The following is a 20,977-nucleotide window of genomic DNA, read 5'->3' as shown; positions in this document are numbered from 1 at the left end:
AATTATTAAAGTACATTATAGATTGTGATGTTCTATTTGGAAAAATGATGATATTAAGAGTAAAATTAAGATAATCACTTGTTCAATAAGATACACATTTTTTTATGGATGAACACATAGGTATTGCAATGATTACATAATTTTTTAATATTATTGTTATAAAATTATATGTGTCACAACCACATCGAGAGATCGAGATCAGGAACATAACATCAAGTTTTTTCATATGCTCTAGCTATACTTGTATGTTGTAATATACAAGTTGATGTGTTTTTTTTCAAATATTGTAACAGAAATGTACTATTGACATTAATTTACGCTCAAAGTCATTATCTAGGATAAAGCACCCATGACTAACAAATATACTTTGAAGACATTAAATCAAAAATTAAAGGACATTCTAGATTGTGATAATATTAGAGGAGATTTTTTGTCCAAATGTGATCAGTTGTTCAATAAGTACAAAATCTCTTTTATCGAGTAACACTCAAATATTGCATTTATAATAAAACACATGATCATTACAATATCACAATTTTACAAAATATCTAACGCGCATTGAAGATGAAATTGAACCTACAAATCTTGATGGCATGGTAAAAATACCACGTGAACTTGTAATATTATAGGAAGGAGAGAATTCATATAAAAACTTGTACAACAAATATCTCCTCAATTGAAATCTCATAAATAAGATTCATCTAATGTGGTTCAAAGAACTATGTTGACTCCAACAAATAAAGATGTTAAATGTTGAAAAACTTAATGACATAATCATCCCTAATTCTTCATGTGAACAACATAATGTATTTATTGTTATTTAATAAGATTGAGAAAGACGCACATAATTTATACCAATATAACAACAAGAAACCCTTTAAAGAAACCTTAAAGAGTATATCTTTTTATTCATATTTTATATTTCAATATTTGATAAATTGATAAAAAAAATAATGTAAAAACACTTTAATCGATTAAAGAAAAAAAATGTATAAATTATCTTAATTTCAATTCATTGGGAATGAAATAAGAGAACAAAAGAAACTTTATTTACATTTTATTTTTAACATATTAATGTTTCATCTTGAGTTTAACATCATCATACTTCAATTTTTATTGTTAACTTTGTATAGATTTTATCTTAAAAATTTAATTTCAATAAAGGAATGTGAATTTTTCTTTAGTGTAACAAAAAAAAATATTATTAAAATTAGTTTCTGAAGTTTATTCAAATGTATTCGTAATATTATATCAAAATATTTCAAAAATACAACACACACAAGTGTATTCACTTATTTACAATTATTACATAATTTTCAAGTATTTTTAATATTTTTTCACGTGTGTTCTTATTTTTTAAATTATTATAGTAGTAATTTGTATCTTATTTTTATAATTATTATAGTAGTCATTTGTTAAGAGTGACGAAACAACGATATTTTAGTCTAAATATAGCAATAATTTGTATTTCATGTGCTCCTCAATTAGATTTATTAACCTTAAACATGAATAAATATGCAATGAAATTAAATAACAAACTTGTTTTTCAATTCAATTTGATTTTAGGAAAAATAGAGGATGTACTAGTAGTATAAACATAACTTTATTATCAATTAATAAAAAATGAGTGTTTATGTTAAGTTTTGCTGACTTTTATAACAATTACTTTAAAAATTACAAAAACAATAATTTGCAAAAATCAATAAAATAATTATTTGTATTTGGGTGACGATATAAAAGTATTTTACATTAGTTTTATATTGATAATGCATAAGCATAAAACTCTTTGCTTTATTGGTGCCTTACTATTTTTATTCTATAGGGATGTAAAGAGAAGAGAAAATGTAGAGATTGAGGTATTAGAAAACCTAAAAACAGTGAAAGTTTGGACAATCAATTAAGGAAAGTATAACTAATTATTTTAATAATCATATTATTAATATAATTTAGTATATTATAATAAAAAACAATGAAAATAATAAAATAATTAAGAAAAAAAACATATTTCATATTTTGTAAATATATGTTTTATATTATAAAAAATAAATAATAAAAATAGTAAAATAGTAAATAAAATAAAATTAATTAAGGTAAATTTTGATATCTTACAAGTAATTTATTTTAATATATTTTTGTTTGTTTGTTGAAGTTGTGTAATATTTTTTTTATTTTAATTTACATTTTTTTACATTAAATTATTTTTAAAACTGTATTGGTAGGGTCCGCACGACCGAGATCATGTCTCGGTCCCATCAATGGATCGACCAACACCATAAATCCAATTATGTTTAAGCAGAGTTAGTGATGCTAATCAACAATCAAGAGCCACTACTAAACATGACCCAAACTCTCTAACTTGACCCAATAAGAAAGGCCTACCATAATAATATAAATAGCACATATTATAAGAACCAAGTACATCATTATACAATACTAAATATGACTTGAGCGTTGGAGTGCCTTTTACAGGTACCATCCGAGTCTAGACTACGTGAAGGCTGAGGAGTGGAACGAGTAGAGGAGAGGAATGAGCTTGCAAGGAGAGGAACTGAAGTGCAAATCGACTGACCGACCAAGGAAGTAGAAAAGTAGTTTCAATCGTTCTCTGGGTCTCAACCCTATTTGAGAACAATTGGAGCCCATCGTGGGGCCGAGAGAATTCGTGTGAAGAGGAAAGTAGATGGTATCAACCCAAAGTATGGCGAGAGAGAGGAAGTCCGAAGCTGAGCAGATGGCATTGTTGATGTCTCTACAAAGAGAGATGGCTGAGATGAAGAGAAGGAATGAGGAGACCGCTCAAAAGAATGATGATGAGATTCTAGCTCTTCGAAAGGAGAATGAAGAGATGAGAAGGAAGCTTGGGGAAGGGGGATCGTCTGTTGGACCGACCAACCTTGTCAATAGGTTGTTCACCGACCCCAAGACTGTTAAGGAGCCAAATGATAGGGCTCACACCCAGGAGGTCTACGGTGAGTCCTATCCTAACAAATTTCCCCCCACGACCGATACCTTGGACTCGGTCCACCGACATCCTTTTATCAATTCCATAATCGGAGTACCACTGCCAAACAAGTGGAAGGGCTTCAATAGAGATCGTTGCGATGGCATGACCAATCTAGACGAGCACATGGACGCATCTACCACGCACATGAGCCTCTATACCTCGGATGATGTGGTCCTATGTCGGGTGTGTCCCCACATCGCTGAAGGGAGGAGCCCTGAGTTGGTTCACGAAACTTCCTTCCAACTCCATTGATAGCATCGCAACGCTGGTGTCTAAGTTTGAGACAAAGTTTGCCACCAGCCAACCGTACTACCTTACCTCTATCGCCTTGGTTGGTATCCGCCAAGAGAAAGGGGAGCCCCTAAGGAAGTTCATTGACAGGTTTGGAAAAGTAGCTATGAGTATTCGAAACTTGAGCCTGAAAGTGGTCATGCACCACATGCTAACGACATTGCGACCGAGATCGTTTGCTGACAATCTATGCATGCAACCTACCGCCAACTTAGATGAGCTTAGGCGAAGAGCCGCCAAGTTCATGCAGCTAGAGGAACTCAGAGAGTTCTACAATCAGGCTCGAGCCGAGGCTAGTGGAGAAAAAGAAAAGGAAGAGAAGGAACGCCAATGCCAATCAGTTTCTGATCGGGGAGATAAATGCATAGACAATCAGGGGGAGCTGGTTGACAAGGTATACCCCCTGACTACCGATAAGGGGAGGATCTTAGACAAAGTCCTAAGTGCCAAACTCATTCCACCACCGAGAAAGGCTGCTAGTCCCGATAATGTCGACCAACTCCATAGGTATCGACATCATCAGAACAATGAGCACACTATCGAGGAATGTCAAACCCAGGATAAGATTGAGGAAGTTATCCAAGTCGAACATCATAAAGGGAGTGAGTTACAAAGTTGTCCTACTAAGGAAATATTGAATTTTTTTATTTATTTTTATTGTAAAGATGAAGTAGAATAAATATATAAGATGAATACCTTAGATTCTTAAGAAATATACTCCTTGAACCGCCTAGACGATAAAATCAATAAATTTTATTTTGAAAAACAATGGTTTGTAATTATTATATTTTGTAAAGCTCATGTGTATGTACATATAAATACAGGGAAATTAATTTATGCTTCAGTGGGGTGTTACAACTAGTATAGTCAAACAAATGAAATACACAATCTTAGAACATTTTCATACGTGAGGTCGGATAGCAATGATAAATACAATATAAACATATATGTTAACATAGACTTCAAATTATTTTAATAAAAATTATACTCACTTATATATCATAACTATTTCTTATCTCCAAATAAAACATAATTCTTATTTTATATATCAGGAAGTCAAATGAACTTTCCACTAATAATAGACTACAATAAACTTACAATACTTGATTTTTTTTATCATTAAGGTTCTTCCAGTAACTATGTAATCTCATGGTGTTGGAAATACATATCCTAAAAATATTAAGAAGAAATTTCCTCAATTACTTGAATACATTGACTTGGTCAAAGTAGTTTAAACATGTAAATGTAGATCCAAACACAATTAAGACATAATTTTGTTGGACCAAAAAAAAAAGTGCGAAAGAAGTTCCACTTGTAAAAATCCTTTCTTGTAGAGGCGAAAGAGAGTGTAAAGTTGCGTGTGTGGAATTGGGAGGGTGAGTGAGTGGGACATAGATCATAGCCCATACGTCCATTCTTAGCGTTGTTTTGTCTTCTTCCCTTTCCAATCCCAATCCAGGGTAAGCCTAAACTAAACCAAACTCTGTCGATACTTTGCTACAATTAGAGAGAAACAAAGACAAAGAAACAGAATCAGGTCTTCCCCAACCCCCAAGCAACAACAAAACTCTTTCTTCTTTGCAAAATCAACCACCACCGGCCATTTCCATTTTACCATCATTGCACTTAGAAAGAAAAGTATAAACCCCATATGAATCACATGCCAAATCTCATAACACAACCCCACTTATATTAATTCTTCTCCTTTTTTCTTTTTTTTCTTTCTTCATTCCTCATTACAATGGTTTCCCTGTCAACCACCACTCCCTTTTTCCCCTTCACTGCACAAAGCGCTTCCACCGGAATCCCTCCTCCCAATTCCTTCCGTTACAGCAAGCAACGTGTTAGGGATCACAGGAAGGTTGTCTGCGCCTGCATCGCACCTCCGCAGAACTTCAAGAGCCAGGACTCTTCCCCTATTAATTTCAATGTAAATGTCTATAAGTTGATTTCGCTTTTTTGCTTCACTAATCAGATTTTGTTGTTGGGGTTGGTGTTAAGTGAGTTTGGGGTTCTGGGTAATCAGAAAGTTTTGTTTTTTTTCTTTCTTTCTATGGTATCTGGCTGACATCAAGGTTGTTGTCAGGGTTTGCACAATTCAGAACAGATGAGCGCGGCGCGGGATCGCGATGATGATTCTGATGTTCTTATTGAGTGTAGAGATGTGTACAAATCTTTTGGGGAAAAGAAAATCTTAAATGGTGTCAGCTTCAAGGTGAGGGATTGTGTACTTGACAATGGTTTTTGGTTCGATACACTTTTCTATGCACTTGTAGGAAAGGAAAATAAGAAAGTAGATGAATTGAGCTTTTTCCTTGACTTAAAATCAATTTAAGCACTTAATTTTCATAGAAACTCTCTCTTGTAACTTCCGTGAAAGGTAAAGTAGATAAGTTAATTATAATTTATGAGAGAAACTAAATTCATTTTATCTTTTTATTGTTTTCTCTTATGAATGATTATATAGAAATTTATCCAAACATGTCCATATCCTTGTATTTGGTTTGCCTCTTTCATTGTTTTCTATCGAGTGTGTTATCTAGCACGAAGCAATAAAGTAGTGAATGCTTACAACAATGACAACCATGTCTTGACCCTTGTGTGAGGTTTGTAACACGGAACGAACGACTTTGTTGAGTTCCATTAGAACCCAGTTTTTTGATTAATTCATTTAGGGAAAGAAGTGTGTTAAATGAAAACTAGTTGTCAATAGGGTCGTCTTAAAAAAATTTGGAGGCTATGTTCTAATCAGGAAAATTAGGTCCCTCCATATTTGAGATGCAAAAATACAAAATAAAAGTCTGGTGCAAATTTGGGAGCTTTTAAAAATATGGAATCTCTCAATAAATGAGGGTCTGCTTGCACAGGTTGTTTTAGGGCCTAATTGTCAGTAAGAGTAGGGGAGATCTAGTTGACTTGGAGTTTGCTAAAAAAAAATTATGTTTTTTATGTAATGAAAAGATCAGGCATGGTGAAGCTGTTGGAATAATTGGTCCCTCTGGGACTGGTAAATCTACAGTTTTGAAGATTATTGCAGGACTTCTCGCTCCGGACAGGGTAAGTTTCTGATTTGGGATTTTGGTTATTTGATTTTAGTTTCATTCAAATGAGTTCATTTCTTGATTGCCATCACTGTCAAATTAACAGGGGGAAGTTTACATTCGAGGAAAAAAGAGGGTTGGTTTAGTAAGCGATGATGACATATCTGGTCTTCGGATTGGATTAGTAAGTTTCAGAGTAATATGCAATATGCTAATTCTTGGGCGCTATCATGCTTCCACTGTAATTTTGTATTTTTAATGCTAAACAGGTTTTCCAAAGTGCCGCACTCTTTGATTCCATGAGTGTTCGTGAAAATGTTGGTTTTCTCTTGTAAGACAAATTTTCCTTTTAAACTTCAGTTCATTTTTTATATTGTCGTCTAAAATGTGATAAAACTGTTTGATTAAATAGTTTTTTAATCTTCTATTCTTCTAAGATTATTTTATTTGTTTTGTTTCTGACCTATTTAATTGTTCAGGGATGAACACTCGAGCATGTCTAAGGACCAGATATCAGAGCTTGTCAAGGAAACCTTGGCTGCAGTTGGATTGAAGGTATGCATGTGGTTCATAACCGTTAACACGAGGCAGAAAGGGTAGCAGTAGTAGCATACATTTCCTTTCTGCCACTGAGAAAGTTGCTCCATACTACTGGATTGCTGTTAACATACTGCTTTCTTCCATTTTTGTTGCATAGCCATTATGTTTTACAAAAGACTAACACTTCTCATACCTTTTTTATAGGGAGTTGAAGATCGGTTGCCTTCTGAGTTATCAGGTGGGATGAAAAAGCGAGTTGCTTTAGCTCGATCTATTATATGCGACACCACAAAGGAATCAATTGAACCAGAGGTGTGTTAGCTTTCCATTTCTATGTTAAGTAGTTATTAATGTTAGAAATTTTTACTACCAGAGAAGAGTGTCTTGGAACTTTTATTCTTGGGTCCTTATGTTTCAAGCATAAGTCAGTCATTAGTTTCAAGCAGTGTTACACAGGAGGGGGCTGGATATTTCTAGGAACTCCTAGGCTAGATCATGTGAGAAATGAGTGAAGGGTAGAAGAGGGTTTTGAATTGTGACAACCTTGGCTATATAGCAAGGAGGGGTAGGGATTGGTTAGAACTAGAAGCAATTCAAGCAAAGTAAAGAGAGAGAAAGGTAGGGTCCAGGACATCCAGTTGTTGAGTAGTTTGGGACCTTTGAGCCAGGAGGTGCAGACGTCGAAGTTATGTAGTACTTGTATCTTGTTTTACTATTTTGTGATCGAGCATATTGCACCTAGATCTTGCTCTTAGACAGTACTTGTAGTTATTTTGGCCAGGAGACAATCTTATCTATATATTGCACTTGAAACTATTTCCTAATCACCTATTTTCAAAATTTTAATATTAGTTTGTCTGTGGCAATCATTACATCAAAAGGTGAAACGAAGATAAATAATGATAACCTTACACTGAGTTTCATACGAAAACCTGCCGCTTTGTGTTAGTTACTACAGGAAAAAAGAGCTATAGTTGATGGCTCAAGTTATCTGTATAGTCACATAACTTTCCAACAATGGAGATTATATTTTGGAATCTAACACGATGTAGCATTTACTGTTTTTCAATCAACATGTGCCCTCCTCTTCTGCCTCTTCTGTTTATAAAATATACACATTTTCACTTCTGTGTAGGTGCTTTTATACGACGAACCAACTGCTGGACTTGATCCTATTGCATCTACTGTTGTTGAGGATCTGATTCGCTCAGTGCACATAAAAGGACGAGATGCTCGTGGAAAACCTGGGAATATTACATCTTATGTAGTTGTTACTCACCAACATAGTACCATTAAAAGAGCCATTGATAGGTGATAATCTTTTTTCATAATGATTGGATGTTTTCCTGTCCCCTTAAGCCTCTTAATTTGCCCAGAATTCATGTACCTAATTTGCCAAGTTACTTCATAAATACAGATTGTTGTTTCTACACAAGGGAACGATTGTTTGGGAAGGAATGACTCAAGAGTTTACAACTACAACAAATCCAATTGTTCAGCAGGTTAGTTGTTTTGCTTTAAGAGTTAACAAGGATTTGTTTCTGAAATCTTTTACTGTGGGACCTCAATTTCTTAATATAGGGATGGTATATTAATATAACATGTAGAAAGGTTTATACAAAAGGAAGTACTACTTTTCTGTTCAAACTTCAAATGTATTGTCCATGAGAGAATGCACCTCGGTTCACATTATTTCAAGATCTTGCTTCTTTACACAAGTCTGCCTTGATTGGGTTCCTTGCTTCCGTTTCTTTTATTTGAAACACTTGCGAAGGAGGCTAGTATTTTTCATTTGAAACACTGTCCCTAGAGGAACCAAAATTGAAATTGTTCTCGATGTGAATGATTTCAGTAAAGAGAGATTGCCATTATTATTCATGTATGTAAGAATTTATTTATGATGACAATGACTAATTTTTCTTTATTTTAATAATGTCCAAGAAGTATGTTTTTAATTTGTATTACAGAATTGTGAGTATACAATAATCATATCTTATGAATTTTATACGTTTCTTTTCTAAACATTTATTACCCGTACCATATCCTAAATATTTTGAGAATAATCGCACTGTTGTTTGGTATCATATCCGATAAACATAGTATCTGTGTGCATGATTGTTTATTACAAATTCAATCATCACTAAATAATAATGTCAATAATGATCTTTTGTTGTTGTGGCAGTTTGCATCCGGGAGCCTAGATGGTCCTATCAGATATTAGAACAGTACTGAAATTGTAAAGTAGATAACATGGATTATGGCTGGTTTTGGCTACCCTGGAATGTGCAGATACGAATGGACAATAAACTGGTTGCAGCAAGGATTAACGAACTTGACAGGGTTTTGGTATTAAAAATTCCAATTTGACTTCTATAGCATTGGCTACTGCATTGGATTAGAGGCCGGCAATGAGAATTTTTCCTTTTTTTATGGTTAGAGGACAGCTTATTATTACTGTTACTGATGACTAAATTCATTGGCAATAGAAGGTGCTTTGCATGCACCAGATGATAGAAAAGATTGGTGGAACAGATGTATTTAGTTCTACGTGGAGAATTTGATATGCTAGATTATGTTTTTGTAAGCAATTCATTACAATCAATAAATCTGCTTCATGATTTTGGATTTCCATAGTCCAAGCCCTCCCATAATCATATCAGTATCAGTGTTTTGCTATCAAATATCGTGAACGTGTACGTTTTATCAAATATTCTTAACACTTCATCCAGTCATTTTAACTAACAACTAAGTTTTAAATAATTCTTATACTTTTCATGCAAAATTTTTATTTTCATCAACTACTTTCAATTTTACTTAGCTAATGTCTCGGAACACTCTTAGCATTCTCCAATATGTAAGATCAAACGGTTCGAGTTTGTAATGAATGATAAAAAAAATAAAGTTGATCACTTACGATGAAGGTGTGATGCTTCTAATAAAAATCTTAAATATATGAAAATCTGCTCCATTTATCTTGTCTTCACTATACTTCATAAACTCGCGATTTCAAGGCAAAACACCTACGAGGAAAAATTAGGTTCCCCAAGCCAAGAAAAGAGCTAGGTTAATCTAGAATGATACAAGTTATCTTTAACTAAACATTCTTGCAAATCTGCAATTTGATGACCAAGATCAAAATTTCACCATAACTAGAACAAATCAGTGTGTTTCCTGCAGCTGACCACATTGATTATGAATATTGGATGCGGTATTAAATCAATTCCAGTAAAATAGAAGAACAGCCAACAAAATGATGAGGGATTTATCTCTGCTCAGATCGCATTTTCACCACAACCATCCATTCTTTTTCTGGCTGAAAGATGCAGGACTAGTCTTCATTCAGTTGGATAAAGCCGGTTGCCGGTGTTATGAGTGTTCTTTCAACCTTTTGTAACCCATCATAACATTTTGATCCTGTTTCTGAGACACTTGTTCATTAATCATGAGATAACACTGGTGAAGTTGATGGCCAGATAGTATGCTAGTCACATAAAATGTATGTTCACTTGAAACTGAGAAGAAAGCTACCAAATTAGAAATTGGGATTTACAGGAGATTTGTAACTGTCCCTGTCACAAAAATCAAATCAAACTTTGGTTTGAAGAATGTAATTTCTTGCCCTTGCTGAACAGAAGAGAACAACAACACCGAAATCAAAACTAACAAAGGCACTGATAAAGAAAATCCCCAGAGATATTGGTCCCTCCATCCTATCTTCCCTGAAAGAACTTCCTTGCACAGATTGAGTCCTTCCATCATCACATACTCCACTGGAAGATTCCATGCACAGATCCGGATTTCCAGCAAATGCACCAGGAAATCTCCCATATCCTTGCTTCTGGGGAACATACCCAGAAAAACAGTTGTAAGACAGATTCAAAATGGACAGATCTTTAAGGCTAGAAATGTTTCCTGGGATATGTCCTGACAAGGAATTATTTGACAAATCTAAGGCTTTCAAACTCTGCATTTTCTGCAGACCTGGAAGCTGTCCATAGAGAAAGTTGCATGACAAATTCAGATATTCTAGACCAGCTAGACCAAATAAGCCCCTTGGAATCTCTCCGTGGAGCAAGTTGCTGGATAGATCGATTCCAATCATTGAGGATAGATCATAAGTAAAACTGAGTTGATTGCTATCAGAAACAACAGCTGAAACTCTCAGTTGAACATTTCTTGCTGCAACCAATGGCTCTTTAACAGTGACATTCCTATCGTTAAATATCAAGCCACCCTTCAAATTAATATCAGGGATGAAGCCAGAAAACTTGTTATGTGAGAAATCCATTGTTTCTATTGCGTCAAATGTGAACAACCAACTAGGCAAATTTCCACTGAACTTATTCTGAGCAAGGGACAAATACCTGAGGTTTGACCATTTCGTTATTGCATCATTCAAGGATCCAGAAAGCTCATTGGAACTAAAATCTACAATCTCGAGAGATTTACATCCAGCCAGAGTGAGTGGGATAGCCCCGGAAAACCTGTTGTTGCTTATATCCAGTATCCTCAAGATATCCAATGCATCAAACTCCGGTTGAATTACACCAGAAAGATTGTTGTTATTCAGTATTAGAGCATACAGCTGAAAGCACCCAACAATGCTGAATGGAATGGTACCAGACAAAGAGTTGTGTGAGAGATCAATGACCTGAAGATAGGTCAAATTTCCAATTCTGGCAGGAATTTCTCCAGAGAGAAGATTGTGAGAGAGAAACAAGGCCTGCAAACTTTTCAACTCAGTAATTTTCACAGGAATTTCACCAGAGAATTGATTGTGAGAAAGGTCAAGAAGAACAAGGCCAAGTTTCTCGGTAGTCTCAGCAATTTTACTGGGAATAGGACCAGAAAAATCATTATAACTCAAGTCCAAAACAAGAAGTTTCTCTGAAAACACAAGCCTAGGATATATTCTATACCTCAAATGGTTCCCTGACAGGTTCAAATGAGTTAAAGCTTGCAAGGAAGCAATACAAGCAGGCAGTCCCCCCACAATAGAATTGTTAGACAAATTCAACACAGTTAGAGACTGAACTGAAGCTGAAAAGCAAGGCAAAGTACCAGCAAACTGATTGGAAGCAAGATTGAGCAAAATCAGAGGCTGCTGAAAACCAACCAGATTACCAGACAAGAGATTGTTCTCAAGGTCCAAATACTTGAGGGACTTCAAGTAAAGCAAACTCTCAGGTATGTCCCCACTGAATGAACAGACACCAAGATGTAGCCTTTCCAGATTTGTGGAGAAGTTTCCAATCCAAGCAGGCAGTGGACCACCCAAACCAGGGTTCCCGCTCAAAACAAGCTCAGTGAGGTGCCTGAGCCTCATGAAAGAGTCTGGTATCCCACCGTGAAACCTGTTATGGCTGAGATCAATAGCTCTTAGGTTGAGCAAATTTCCAAAACATTCAGGAAGGAGGGAAGTGAAGTTATTGTGGGACAACCCCACCTTGCTGAGGTATGAAAGCTGGCACAAACTGGGGTGGATTTGGCCTGACAGGTTCATACTAGTTAGGTTGATGGAAAGCACCCTCCCAGTTCTGTTGTCACAGGTGATTCCACTCCATGAAGTGCAGTTGGAGCCTGCCCAGTTGGACAAACTCTGGTAGGGGTCTTGCAGCCTTGACCTGAACAGAAGAAGAGAGGCTCTGTCTTGTAGGTGAACATCAATTGAGAGTGAAGGGATTGCACAGAGAAGAATCACAGAGAGGAGAGTGAAGGGGTGCCATAAACAGTGGAGGGGTGTGGTGTGTGCCATCACCATCAACGTGAGAGTAAAGGTGCAATTTTGAGGAAGGGGAAGAAGAGTTTGAAGCAAAAAGGGAACTGGGGGTTGAGGATTTGAAGATTAGAATGAAAACATGATGAAATGGACAGAAGGAGAGAAAGAAGAGAAGGGAAAGAGGAACATAGTCTTACACATTGGTCTTAGGTTGGTTGGTTGTGTTGTGTCACGCTGATAAAGTGAGAGTGTAACAGGTAAAAGGAGGAGGGTTTAGGTTAGATGAACAAAATAAAGTGGCTTTGTTGTGCTTCTTAGTTCTCTCTCTTTACCTCTTTCTCTCTGTTGCATTACACTTTATCCCTTTTTTAAGTTTCTCTTGTTGTTGTGTTGTGTCCCAGAAAAAAGCTTTGTTCTTCGTATATTTTTTTATAAAGGTTGGAAAATAATACTAAGGTACAGATTCCACTCTTCATCTCTCTCTCTCTCTCTCTCACTGCATGGCCATGTCAAAATAATCGCATGCTCCAGTTATCTAAAAATTCATTAATAATATACAATTTATTATAACAATAAATAGTGTCAATGATTTTTAAAAATATATATTTTTGAGATGATTAATTTTCTTTGAATATTAAAACATACTTTTATGTAATATATATATATATATATGATGTGAAATGAGAGTTTATTATAATAATAATGAATAAATTTTTAAATGCATCCACATAACTTGTTTTTAAAATTCTATCTTTTTACTAATATTAAAAAAAATAGACAAAAAAACTTATTTCTTTGAGAAATTGTGTGAAATTTGAAATTTTCACTTATCCCTTATAAATAGTCACTTAATATATTTCAGAAAAATGTGTCTTAATTTTTATTTTTTTTCCAAAATTTGAAAAAATATAAATTTAATCTTTTATCCAGCTATAAAAATATTAAATACTAAATATTAAATATAATATAAAAATAGTTAATAGTTTTAAAATTGAAAAATCAAAACAATTTGTTTTGACAAAAAATATAAGGACTAAAATATATTTTTATAGAATTGTACTTTTAAATTCATAGAAATATACAGTTATGTATTGAAAAGGTCTATAAATCCATCTAAAATATAAAAATGTGTTATTATTATTAAATCAGTATTTAGATATGCCCAAACTCATATAATTACTCATCTAAATAATTATATCAAAATCTTTCAATTTATCTAAATATCATTTGAGAGAGAAAATCATTCTAAACAAAATAAAATAATTTTACATTGTCATCTAATAACATATTATTATGCATAATAATTTATTTAATTTTTATGATAATTATTTTAAAAATGATACTATAAGTTATTTATAATTAAATAGAAGTGTAAACTCGTATAATTAAACTTGTATATTATTGCTTTTTTAAATATGATCATAATTTGATAGATAGAATCATCAGATTTTAACTTTTAAATGTTAATTTTTTTACAAAAATTATTAGTTTTTTGTTTAATTAAATACATGCATACTTTCAAACAAATTTTAACTTAGGATATGATCCGGTAATTAAGACAAAAAAGTTAACTACTTACTACTAAATAGTTTTTATTTATTTATAAAACAATAGTAATAATTATGACATTTAACTTTGATACGAGACGAAATTAAACCATTAAAAAAAATACTAACACCATACTTTTTTTAATATATATTATGAAATTATAAAATATCTTATAAAAATACCATTTATCATTTTTAACTATATCTGATATTAAATTTAGCCTCTAAACATAGGACCATTCAAGTAATAAAATATCTATATTTATATTTATTTTCATAAAATATTGTAGATAATTATCAAAATTTAAGTTCATTTATTTACTAAATAAGTTTTCCATTAATTGCAAAATTCTTCAACGAATGTGTATATGTTCCAATTCCAGGAATTTATGCCCCTTATATTCTTCAATCTTCACTTTTTTTCTATTTATTTATATTTTATTACAAATAGAAAACAAGAATAATGTTTTATCTGATACTTTCACAATGAAATTATGATTATCATATGTGATTAATTTAATTTTTACTTAAAAAATAAGGCGTAAATATATTATTTACTGTATAATACTTTTCACAAAATAAACAATTTAAACGGTCAATTTTTTTTCTCTTATATAATTTTATTTTCATTCAGCACATATTTTGTAAAAAAAAATTATCCCACATTTATATCTAATTTCATTTTCATATTTTATGTAAGTTAATAAGACTTTTCCTTTATTTTGTGTTTGTTACACACAACTCCTTTTATTTATAAAGCCTGCCGAAATTTTCATATTTTATAAACACGTTTAAGGTTTTCTTTGTTTGTTTTTTTTTTTAAAAAAAAGTAACTTTGTAGATTATGTTTTTTTAAAGAGTTAGATTGGGTTGGAAAGGGTTTTTAGGTAAGTTTAATTACAAATGTAAAAAAAATAATATTTAAAGCTAGTTATAATTTTAGGTTTTCAAAACTTATTCTAAATCATTTTCCTACTTTCTTTAGATTTTTTTTCTTTTAAAATTATATAAATTCCCTAAAAAATTAGTTTTTAAATGAAATTATTTTTCCATAAAAGAGGGGTTAAAACATTCACATTTATTATTATTCAAGTTTTGACAGTGATATTAACAAAAAAAAGTTAAGGATACCATCCTTATGATCAGAAGAAGAGAGAGAAGACAATATTAAAAAATAATTAATCCTAAACTCAAAGATTATGTGTGGGTTAATCACTAAATTAAACACTGTATAAGAATTGTGTTAAAGAGAGAGAAAAATAGAGGAATAATACTATTGAATAGTATGTTTTTCTTTTCTGCTGTATGAATTTGATCAAAGTACTTGTGGTTTGTGATGAATATTAAAATATGACTAATTGAATTATTTAATTTTTTAAATTTGTTAATCAATTTAAAGTTTACTCCAAAAAAAAATACATAAAATAAATATTTAAGATATAATTACATCCAATAATAAGATAGTATTACAAATACTCTATACCATTCTAGGAGGATATACACATGTCATAATTTGTTTTGGTATTATCTTTTAAGGGGACAATTTTATCTTTCAAAATAATTAAATAACTTTTTTTTAGATAACGACTACATAATTTTTATACCATTTTTACTAAATTATATGTACATATATTTTAAGTTGTATTTTTTTTATTAGTTGTTCATAAATATAATCAAAAGTTTATATCATTATATTATATTATGCCATGTTTTAATTGAATAATTTATTTGTTAAAAAATAAACTGTTTATTTATTTATTTAATACAATAAATAATTTAAAAGCTTTTCTTTATTTTAAAATATTTAAGTAAGTTCTCTTTTAAAAATAACAACTATATAATTTTTTAGTATTATTTTTACTAAATTATATACATTAAATTATATAATTTTTATTTTATAATTAATTATTTATAAATATAATAAAATCATAAAAAATATAAATTTCTATATTTTTTAATGTAAAAAATATGAATACACAATAATAAATTTACAAATATATTCGATTTAGGATACATAAATGTTTCTTAAATTATTTCATCATTTAAAAATAATTAACATATTTTATTTTTGAAAGAAAAAAATTTATTACACTTAAATTATCTATACGTGTATATAAAGAGGATTTTTCCTTATATTTTTTGGTGTACACAATTTTTTTTTTCTAATTTTACCCTTATTTAATATATCTCATTTTATTAGTATAATTGAGTATTTTATCATTTCATATGAATTACTTAAAAAATTATTTTTTTAAAATTTGTTTAAATTAATGTTATGGGACAATTTTTTATATGTAAACTAACTTCCAACTTTTCTCTTAATTCCTTTTTTCAAGACAACAACATATAAAGAAAGAGAGCATATTCTCACCCTCACTCATTCGCACACCAGATCTCAGGTATAAAATAAAATAATCTTTATTTTCAATCACTCTCCACTCCATTTCAAACAACTTTATTTTTTGATAAAATCATCATTTTTTTTATCTACAATAAAATGAATCTTAACCTTAATGTGAAGAAAAAAAGAAACTCAAACCATAAGGAGAAAAAAATGTTGATTAATCAATTCATCATTTTTTTACATGTTATTTTTTTTTTCTTTTCAATTTTGACTCATCTAAAATTATTTCATGTTAAATTTATATTATTATATAAATTGAGTATAAAAAAGAAATACTAATACACAAATACTATAATGTGTGTTTCCGCTAGTATATAATAAAAATGATTTCATTACAATCTAATCTAACTAAAATTTATATAATAAATGAGATTTCAATTATTTTCAAATATTATATATATTATTTTTATACATATGATTTCAATGTAATTATTTTTTTATCTATTAATTGAAATTGTATGAATCAAATACAATTTATTCACAAATGCCATTCACGTAAAATTTAACTAGAACTCGTATATTACATATGCGATGTTTTTGAAAATTTCAAATTCATGAATATGAACGGTGGTATGGTTTCTTTAAAATTGTTTCGTATTCAACTTGCACGATTTCTCTACTTTTTTAATAAAAAATAATTTGCCCATTATAAAAATACGAAATTAAATTACACAATAAAAAAAGCATAAATTTATTTTTAAAAAAGTTCTGAAGTGAGAAGTTGAAATGATAATAATAATACTATAAAATAGACGATGAGGTTGAGAAAGGGAAGATGTAGTGAAAATAATATTGGTAAACCAATGTAGTGAAAATGTTTTGAAAATATCTTATTTTCTACCGAAACTAAAATCATAATATATTTAAAATGCTAACTAACTTTCTTCTAAACTAATGAAATGATCATGTTGATTGACTTTACAAACATAAAAGCTAATTAAAAAAATTATAAATAAAAAAAAATTAACAATGAAACGAAAGTCTGTTACAACCTATATTAGGTAACACATAATTAGTTTTGACTTTATTGATGAAAATAACCATGCATGGCTATTTTAGATTGGGTATTAATCAAAATCAATAAGAGATCGTTTTAACTGGAAAACTAAAATTAAACGATTATATATAAATATATTGTTTAAAAACCCAATAATAATTATATGAAAAATAGGTGATAAATTAAAAAAAAAACATGAAGAATTGAAATTAAAGATGAGTCTGAGAAACAGGAACACTGATGCAGGTGGCCACACAAAGAGTCACACTTGACATATGTTGTGTGTGCGTGACTCTGTTTCTTTCTCATTCGATAAATTGAAGGTTGTTGTGTTGTGTGTTGGTGTTGTGGTGTGTCTTTCTCATTCATTCTCAGTGAGTCCCCAACGGAATTAAGAATCCATCCTCCCTCTGTCATTTCTCCTCCTATTGTCCCCCCAAAGGACCTACCCAATCCAATTTTCCATATCATATCTTCCCTATAATCCACGCCTCCTTTTTTCACGATTCTTCTGTTTTCTCTCTCTCTGATCCGATTCAATTGAATGGGCCTTTACCTTTCTGTTCCCCATCCATGCCAATGGCTAACTCCTTCTCTCACTTGATCCTCCACCGTCCCCCCATCAACGCCCTTGACCTCCTCCTCATCTTCCTCCACACCCTTTTATAGCCCACAAAAAGCTACCCTTTCTCTGTTTTTTTTTTAAAAAAAACTGATTTTTATTGTGACTTTGTTCGCCCTTTTGGATTCTGATGGCGTCGGTGTTTGTGTACCACGTGGTGGGCGATCTGACGGTGGGGAAGCCGGAGCTGGTGGAGTTTCACGAGAGTGAGACGGTGGAGTCCGCGATTAGGGCGATCGGAGAGTCCCCTGAAGGGAGCATACCCATTTGGAAAAAGAGATCTCATGTGGGGATTGAGAATAGTGAGATGAGGCAGCAGAGGTTTGTTGGTATCCTTAGTTCTTTTGACATAGTTGCGTTTTTGGCTAAGAGTCAGTGTTTGGAGGATCAGGACAAGGCCTTGAAGATTCCTGTTTCTGAGGTTGTTGTTCCTAACAATTCGCTGCTCAGGCTTGTTGACCCTGCTACAAGGTCAGCACCTGTTTCAATTACTTTTAGATTTGATTTGATCATAGAATTTAATTAGAACACACTCTCATAGTAAGTTACACTTTCATTCAATCACAATTACAGGTTAATTGGCATATACGTAAGGTCGTTGACTTCTATACTATTTCAAAACATGTATCTGGAGTGATTTTTTATTAGTTGACGATTTGAAAATCTTTTTGTACTGTCTATGAAAATTAAACTCTTGTTTATATTAACTGAACCATGTTTTTACACTTGCTTTAGCTAGAATAGTATGTGTGCGACTCTATTAGCCTCTCTACGTTGTGAGGTGGTGGATTGATTTTTTTAGTAGCAGTGGGTATCAATGTTAAGTGCATGATCTGACATTGGTGATGATATTATGATAAGAATGTTATGTATGTGGGTGGTTTGTGGTTTGGTTTTGGAGAGAGGATTGTGTTTTATGTTGCTATCAAAGATGAGGTGTCTTGGAAATGATTGGTGCACAATCATTTTCTCACCTAGGCATCTGGGGTTAGAGGATTTTCATCATCCGCATCTTTTCTCTCTGATGGAATAGGATTCCATCCTGTTACAAGAATTTCTACTTCCCACAATGCTAGGGAATTTAACATTCTCGAGTAAACTACTGGATAACTTGAGTTTTTATGTCAAGCAATGGGATATTAAATTCCCTTGTATCATATGCTTTGGTATCTTATACTCTTGTATCAAACTCCTCTAAGAATGGAGTAACTCAAAATAGTCATTGCAATTTTATACTTTTCAGAAATTCAAAATAGCCATTGCAATTTTATAACAATATTTGATTATGAAGTACTTGAAACCAAACTTTGGCAAACAACATATACATTGATTCAGATTTCTAATCCTTCAAACACAGTCTTAATGTTATTTTATTTCCTCCAATCAAGGTTGATAGATGCGCTAGACATGATGAAACAAGGTGTGAAACGTCTGCTTGTTCCGAAGAGTGTAGCATGGAAGGGCATGAGTAAGCGATTCTCAGTTATCTACTACGGCAAGTGGCTCAAGAATAATGATTCTCCGAGCAACAGCAGCAACAATCTACCTCCTAACTTGAATTGGAGCCCCTCAACTTCGGGCACTGTTATCCGTGATAAGTACTGTTGTCTCTCTAGAGAAGATGTTCTCCGTTTCATCATTGGTTGTCTTGGCGCTTTGGCTCCCCTTCCTCTCACTTCCATTGTTGCTCTTGGAGCAATTAATGCAGACTACAGCTATATTGAATCCTCTACTCCAGCCATTGCAGCCACTAAAAAGCTTCCTCAAGATCCAAGTGCAGTTGCTGTGACAGAAAACACACCAGATGGTCAGTGTAAGATCCTTGGAGAAATTTCTGCATGCAAGTTATGGAAATGCGATTACTTAGCAGCAGCATGGGCTTTGGCGAATCTCTCGGCTGGACAGTTTGTCATGGGAGTTGAAGATAATGTTAGCTCAAGGTCACTGCCTGAGTTCAGTGTAGATTCTCCAACTGGAAACAGTGATTTAGTTAATGGTTCAAGGAAACCAAGGAAATTCAGTAGCAGGAGTATTGGTTTCTTCAGCAATTCTGGGAGCCACAGTTTTGGTTCCAGGAGCATGTATAGGGGTAGGAGTGCTCCTCTGACATGTAAACTCACTAGTTCACTGGCTGCAGTCTTGGCTCAGATGCTATCCCACAGGGCAACTCATGTTTGGGTGACCGAGGACGAGAATGACGAGGTTTTGGTCGGTGTGGTTGGATATACTGATATTTTAGCTGCTGTAACCAAATCACCTACAGCCATGATTCCTGTTAATAGATCTACAGAGGGGTTTGGAAATGAAATTCAGTGTTGATTTTTTTGCTTTTCACTTTTTCACTGAGTACTCTTCAGTGCTCAATCATCTCAGTACATTTAAGATGAAAATGGGTTTGGATTGGGTTGTTTGTTTGTACAAGTTTGTGTTAAATTGATGCTAAAAATAAGCAATGTTTTCATGTGGTCCATAGCTACTATCCTTAGTAGGTATAGTTTGTAATCTGTTAAAGAAACTTGTTCATCCCATGATCTTGGTGCCGTACTACTAGTTTTCTCCATTTTAACAACAAACTGAATGGATCATAAAAGGAAGAACTTTGGCAGTTCAACATAGTTAATATTACAACTACTTTGTGTAGTAGAATTACGTGAAGTCATAAGCATAAAAGGAGAAATGGAAGAGTGCAAAATTTGTGATTGGATTACATTAATAATTTTGGGCTGCACATGAAGACAAGGATTATCGAATTATTGTGATTGGTTTTAAAGTAATAGTGAAGCATGTGGCTAACGTTTTCAGATCTCGACCT

The 20,977-nt window shown here is 32.5% G+C and overlaps 3 protein-coding genes across 4 annotated transcripts; 2 read left to right on the top strand and 1 right to left on the bottom strand.

Annotated features, from left to right (window-relative positions):
- Positions 1 to 4,593: 4,593 nt before the first annotated feature.
- On the top strand, positions 4,594 to 9,503 carry ABCI13 (non-intrinsic ABC protein 11). The gene is made up of 10 exons (XM_068632959.1): positions 4,594 to 5,225; positions 5,382 to 5,510; positions 6,257 to 6,352; positions 6,443 to 6,520; positions 6,606 to 6,667; positions 6,816 to 6,891; positions 7,081 to 7,188; positions 8,012 to 8,187; positions 8,294 to 8,378; positions 9,059 to 9,503. The coding sequence occupies exons 1-10, from the start codon at positions 5,037 to 5,039 to the stop codon at positions 9,095 to 9,097; spliced, it is 1,038 nt and encodes a 345-aa protein (XP_068489060.1). The 5' UTR covers positions 4,594 to 5,036; the 3' UTR covers positions 9,098 to 9,503.
- A 297-nt stretch (positions 9,504 to 9,800) lies between these two features.
- CLV2 (Leucine-rich repeat (LRR) family protein) lies at positions 9,801 to 12,979 on the bottom strand. 2 transcript variants are annotated; one of them, XM_068632957.2, is made up of 2 exons: positions 11,796 to 12,782; positions 9,801 to 11,708 (listed from the first exon to the last, which is right to left on the bottom strand). In XM_068632957.2, the coding sequence occupies exons 1-2, from the start codon at positions 12,635 to 12,637 to the stop codon at positions 10,463 to 10,465; spliced, it is 2,088 nt and encodes a 695-aa protein (XP_068489058.2). In that variant the 5' UTR covers positions 12,638 to 12,782; the 3' UTR covers positions 9,801 to 10,462. The 2 variants fall into 2 exon arrangements, with proteins under 2 accessions (XP_068489058.2, XP_068489057.2); XM_068632956.2 differs by having other exon boundaries at positions 9,801 to 12,979.
- Positions 12,980 to 17,748: 4,769 nt separating this feature from the next.
- CBSX6 (Cystathionine beta-synthase (CBS) family protein) lies at positions 17,749 to 20,693 on the top strand. Its single transcript, XM_068628474.1, has 2 exons — positions 17,749 to 18,636; positions 19,554 to 20,693. Exons 1-2 carry the CDS (start codon positions 18,296 to 18,298, stop codon positions 20,482 to 20,484), a joined length of 1,272 nt encoding a protein of 423 aa, XP_068484575.1. The 5' UTR covers positions 17,749 to 18,295; the 3' UTR covers positions 20,485 to 20,693.
- The last annotated feature ends 284 nt before the right edge of the window (positions 20,694 to 20,977 follow it).

This window comes from Phaseolus vulgaris, chromosome 8, assembly GCF_051622355.1.
Source record: "Phaseolus vulgaris cultivar YP4 chromosome 8, ASM5162235v1, whole genome shotgun sequence".
NCBI classification, from domain to species: Eukaryota; Viridiplantae; Streptophyta; class Magnoliopsida; order Fabales; family Fabaceae; genus Phaseolus; species Phaseolus vulgaris.
This window is presented reverse-complemented; position numbering and strand designations above follow the sequence as displayed.

Bases quoted from the DNA above. Each gene is read 5' to 3' on its own strand.
- ABCI13 (XM_068632959.1), top strand. From the start codon at position 5,037: ATGGTTTCCCTGTCAACCACCACTCCCTTTTTCCCCTTCACTGCACAA. The intron at 5,226-5,381 runs GTAAATGTCTAT...GGTTGTTGTCAG, and splicing joins CTTCCCCTATTAATTTCAAT to GGTTTGCACAATTCAGAACA. The intron at 6,521-6,605 runs GTAAGTTTCAGA...AATGCTAAACAG, and splicing joins CTGGTCTTCGGATTGGATTA to GTTTTCCAAAGTGCCGCACT.
- CLV2 (XM_068632956.2), bottom strand. From the start codon at position 12,637: ATGGTGATGGCACACACCACACCCCTCCACTGTTTATGGCACCCCTTC.
- CBSX6 (XM_068628474.1), top strand. From the start codon at position 18,296: ATGGCGTCGGTGTTTGTGTACCACGTGGTGGGCGATCTGACGGTGGGG. The intron at 18,637-19,553 runs GTCAGCACCTGT...CCTCCAATCAAG, and splicing joins CTTGTTGACCCTGCTACAAG to GTTGATAGATGCGCTAGACA.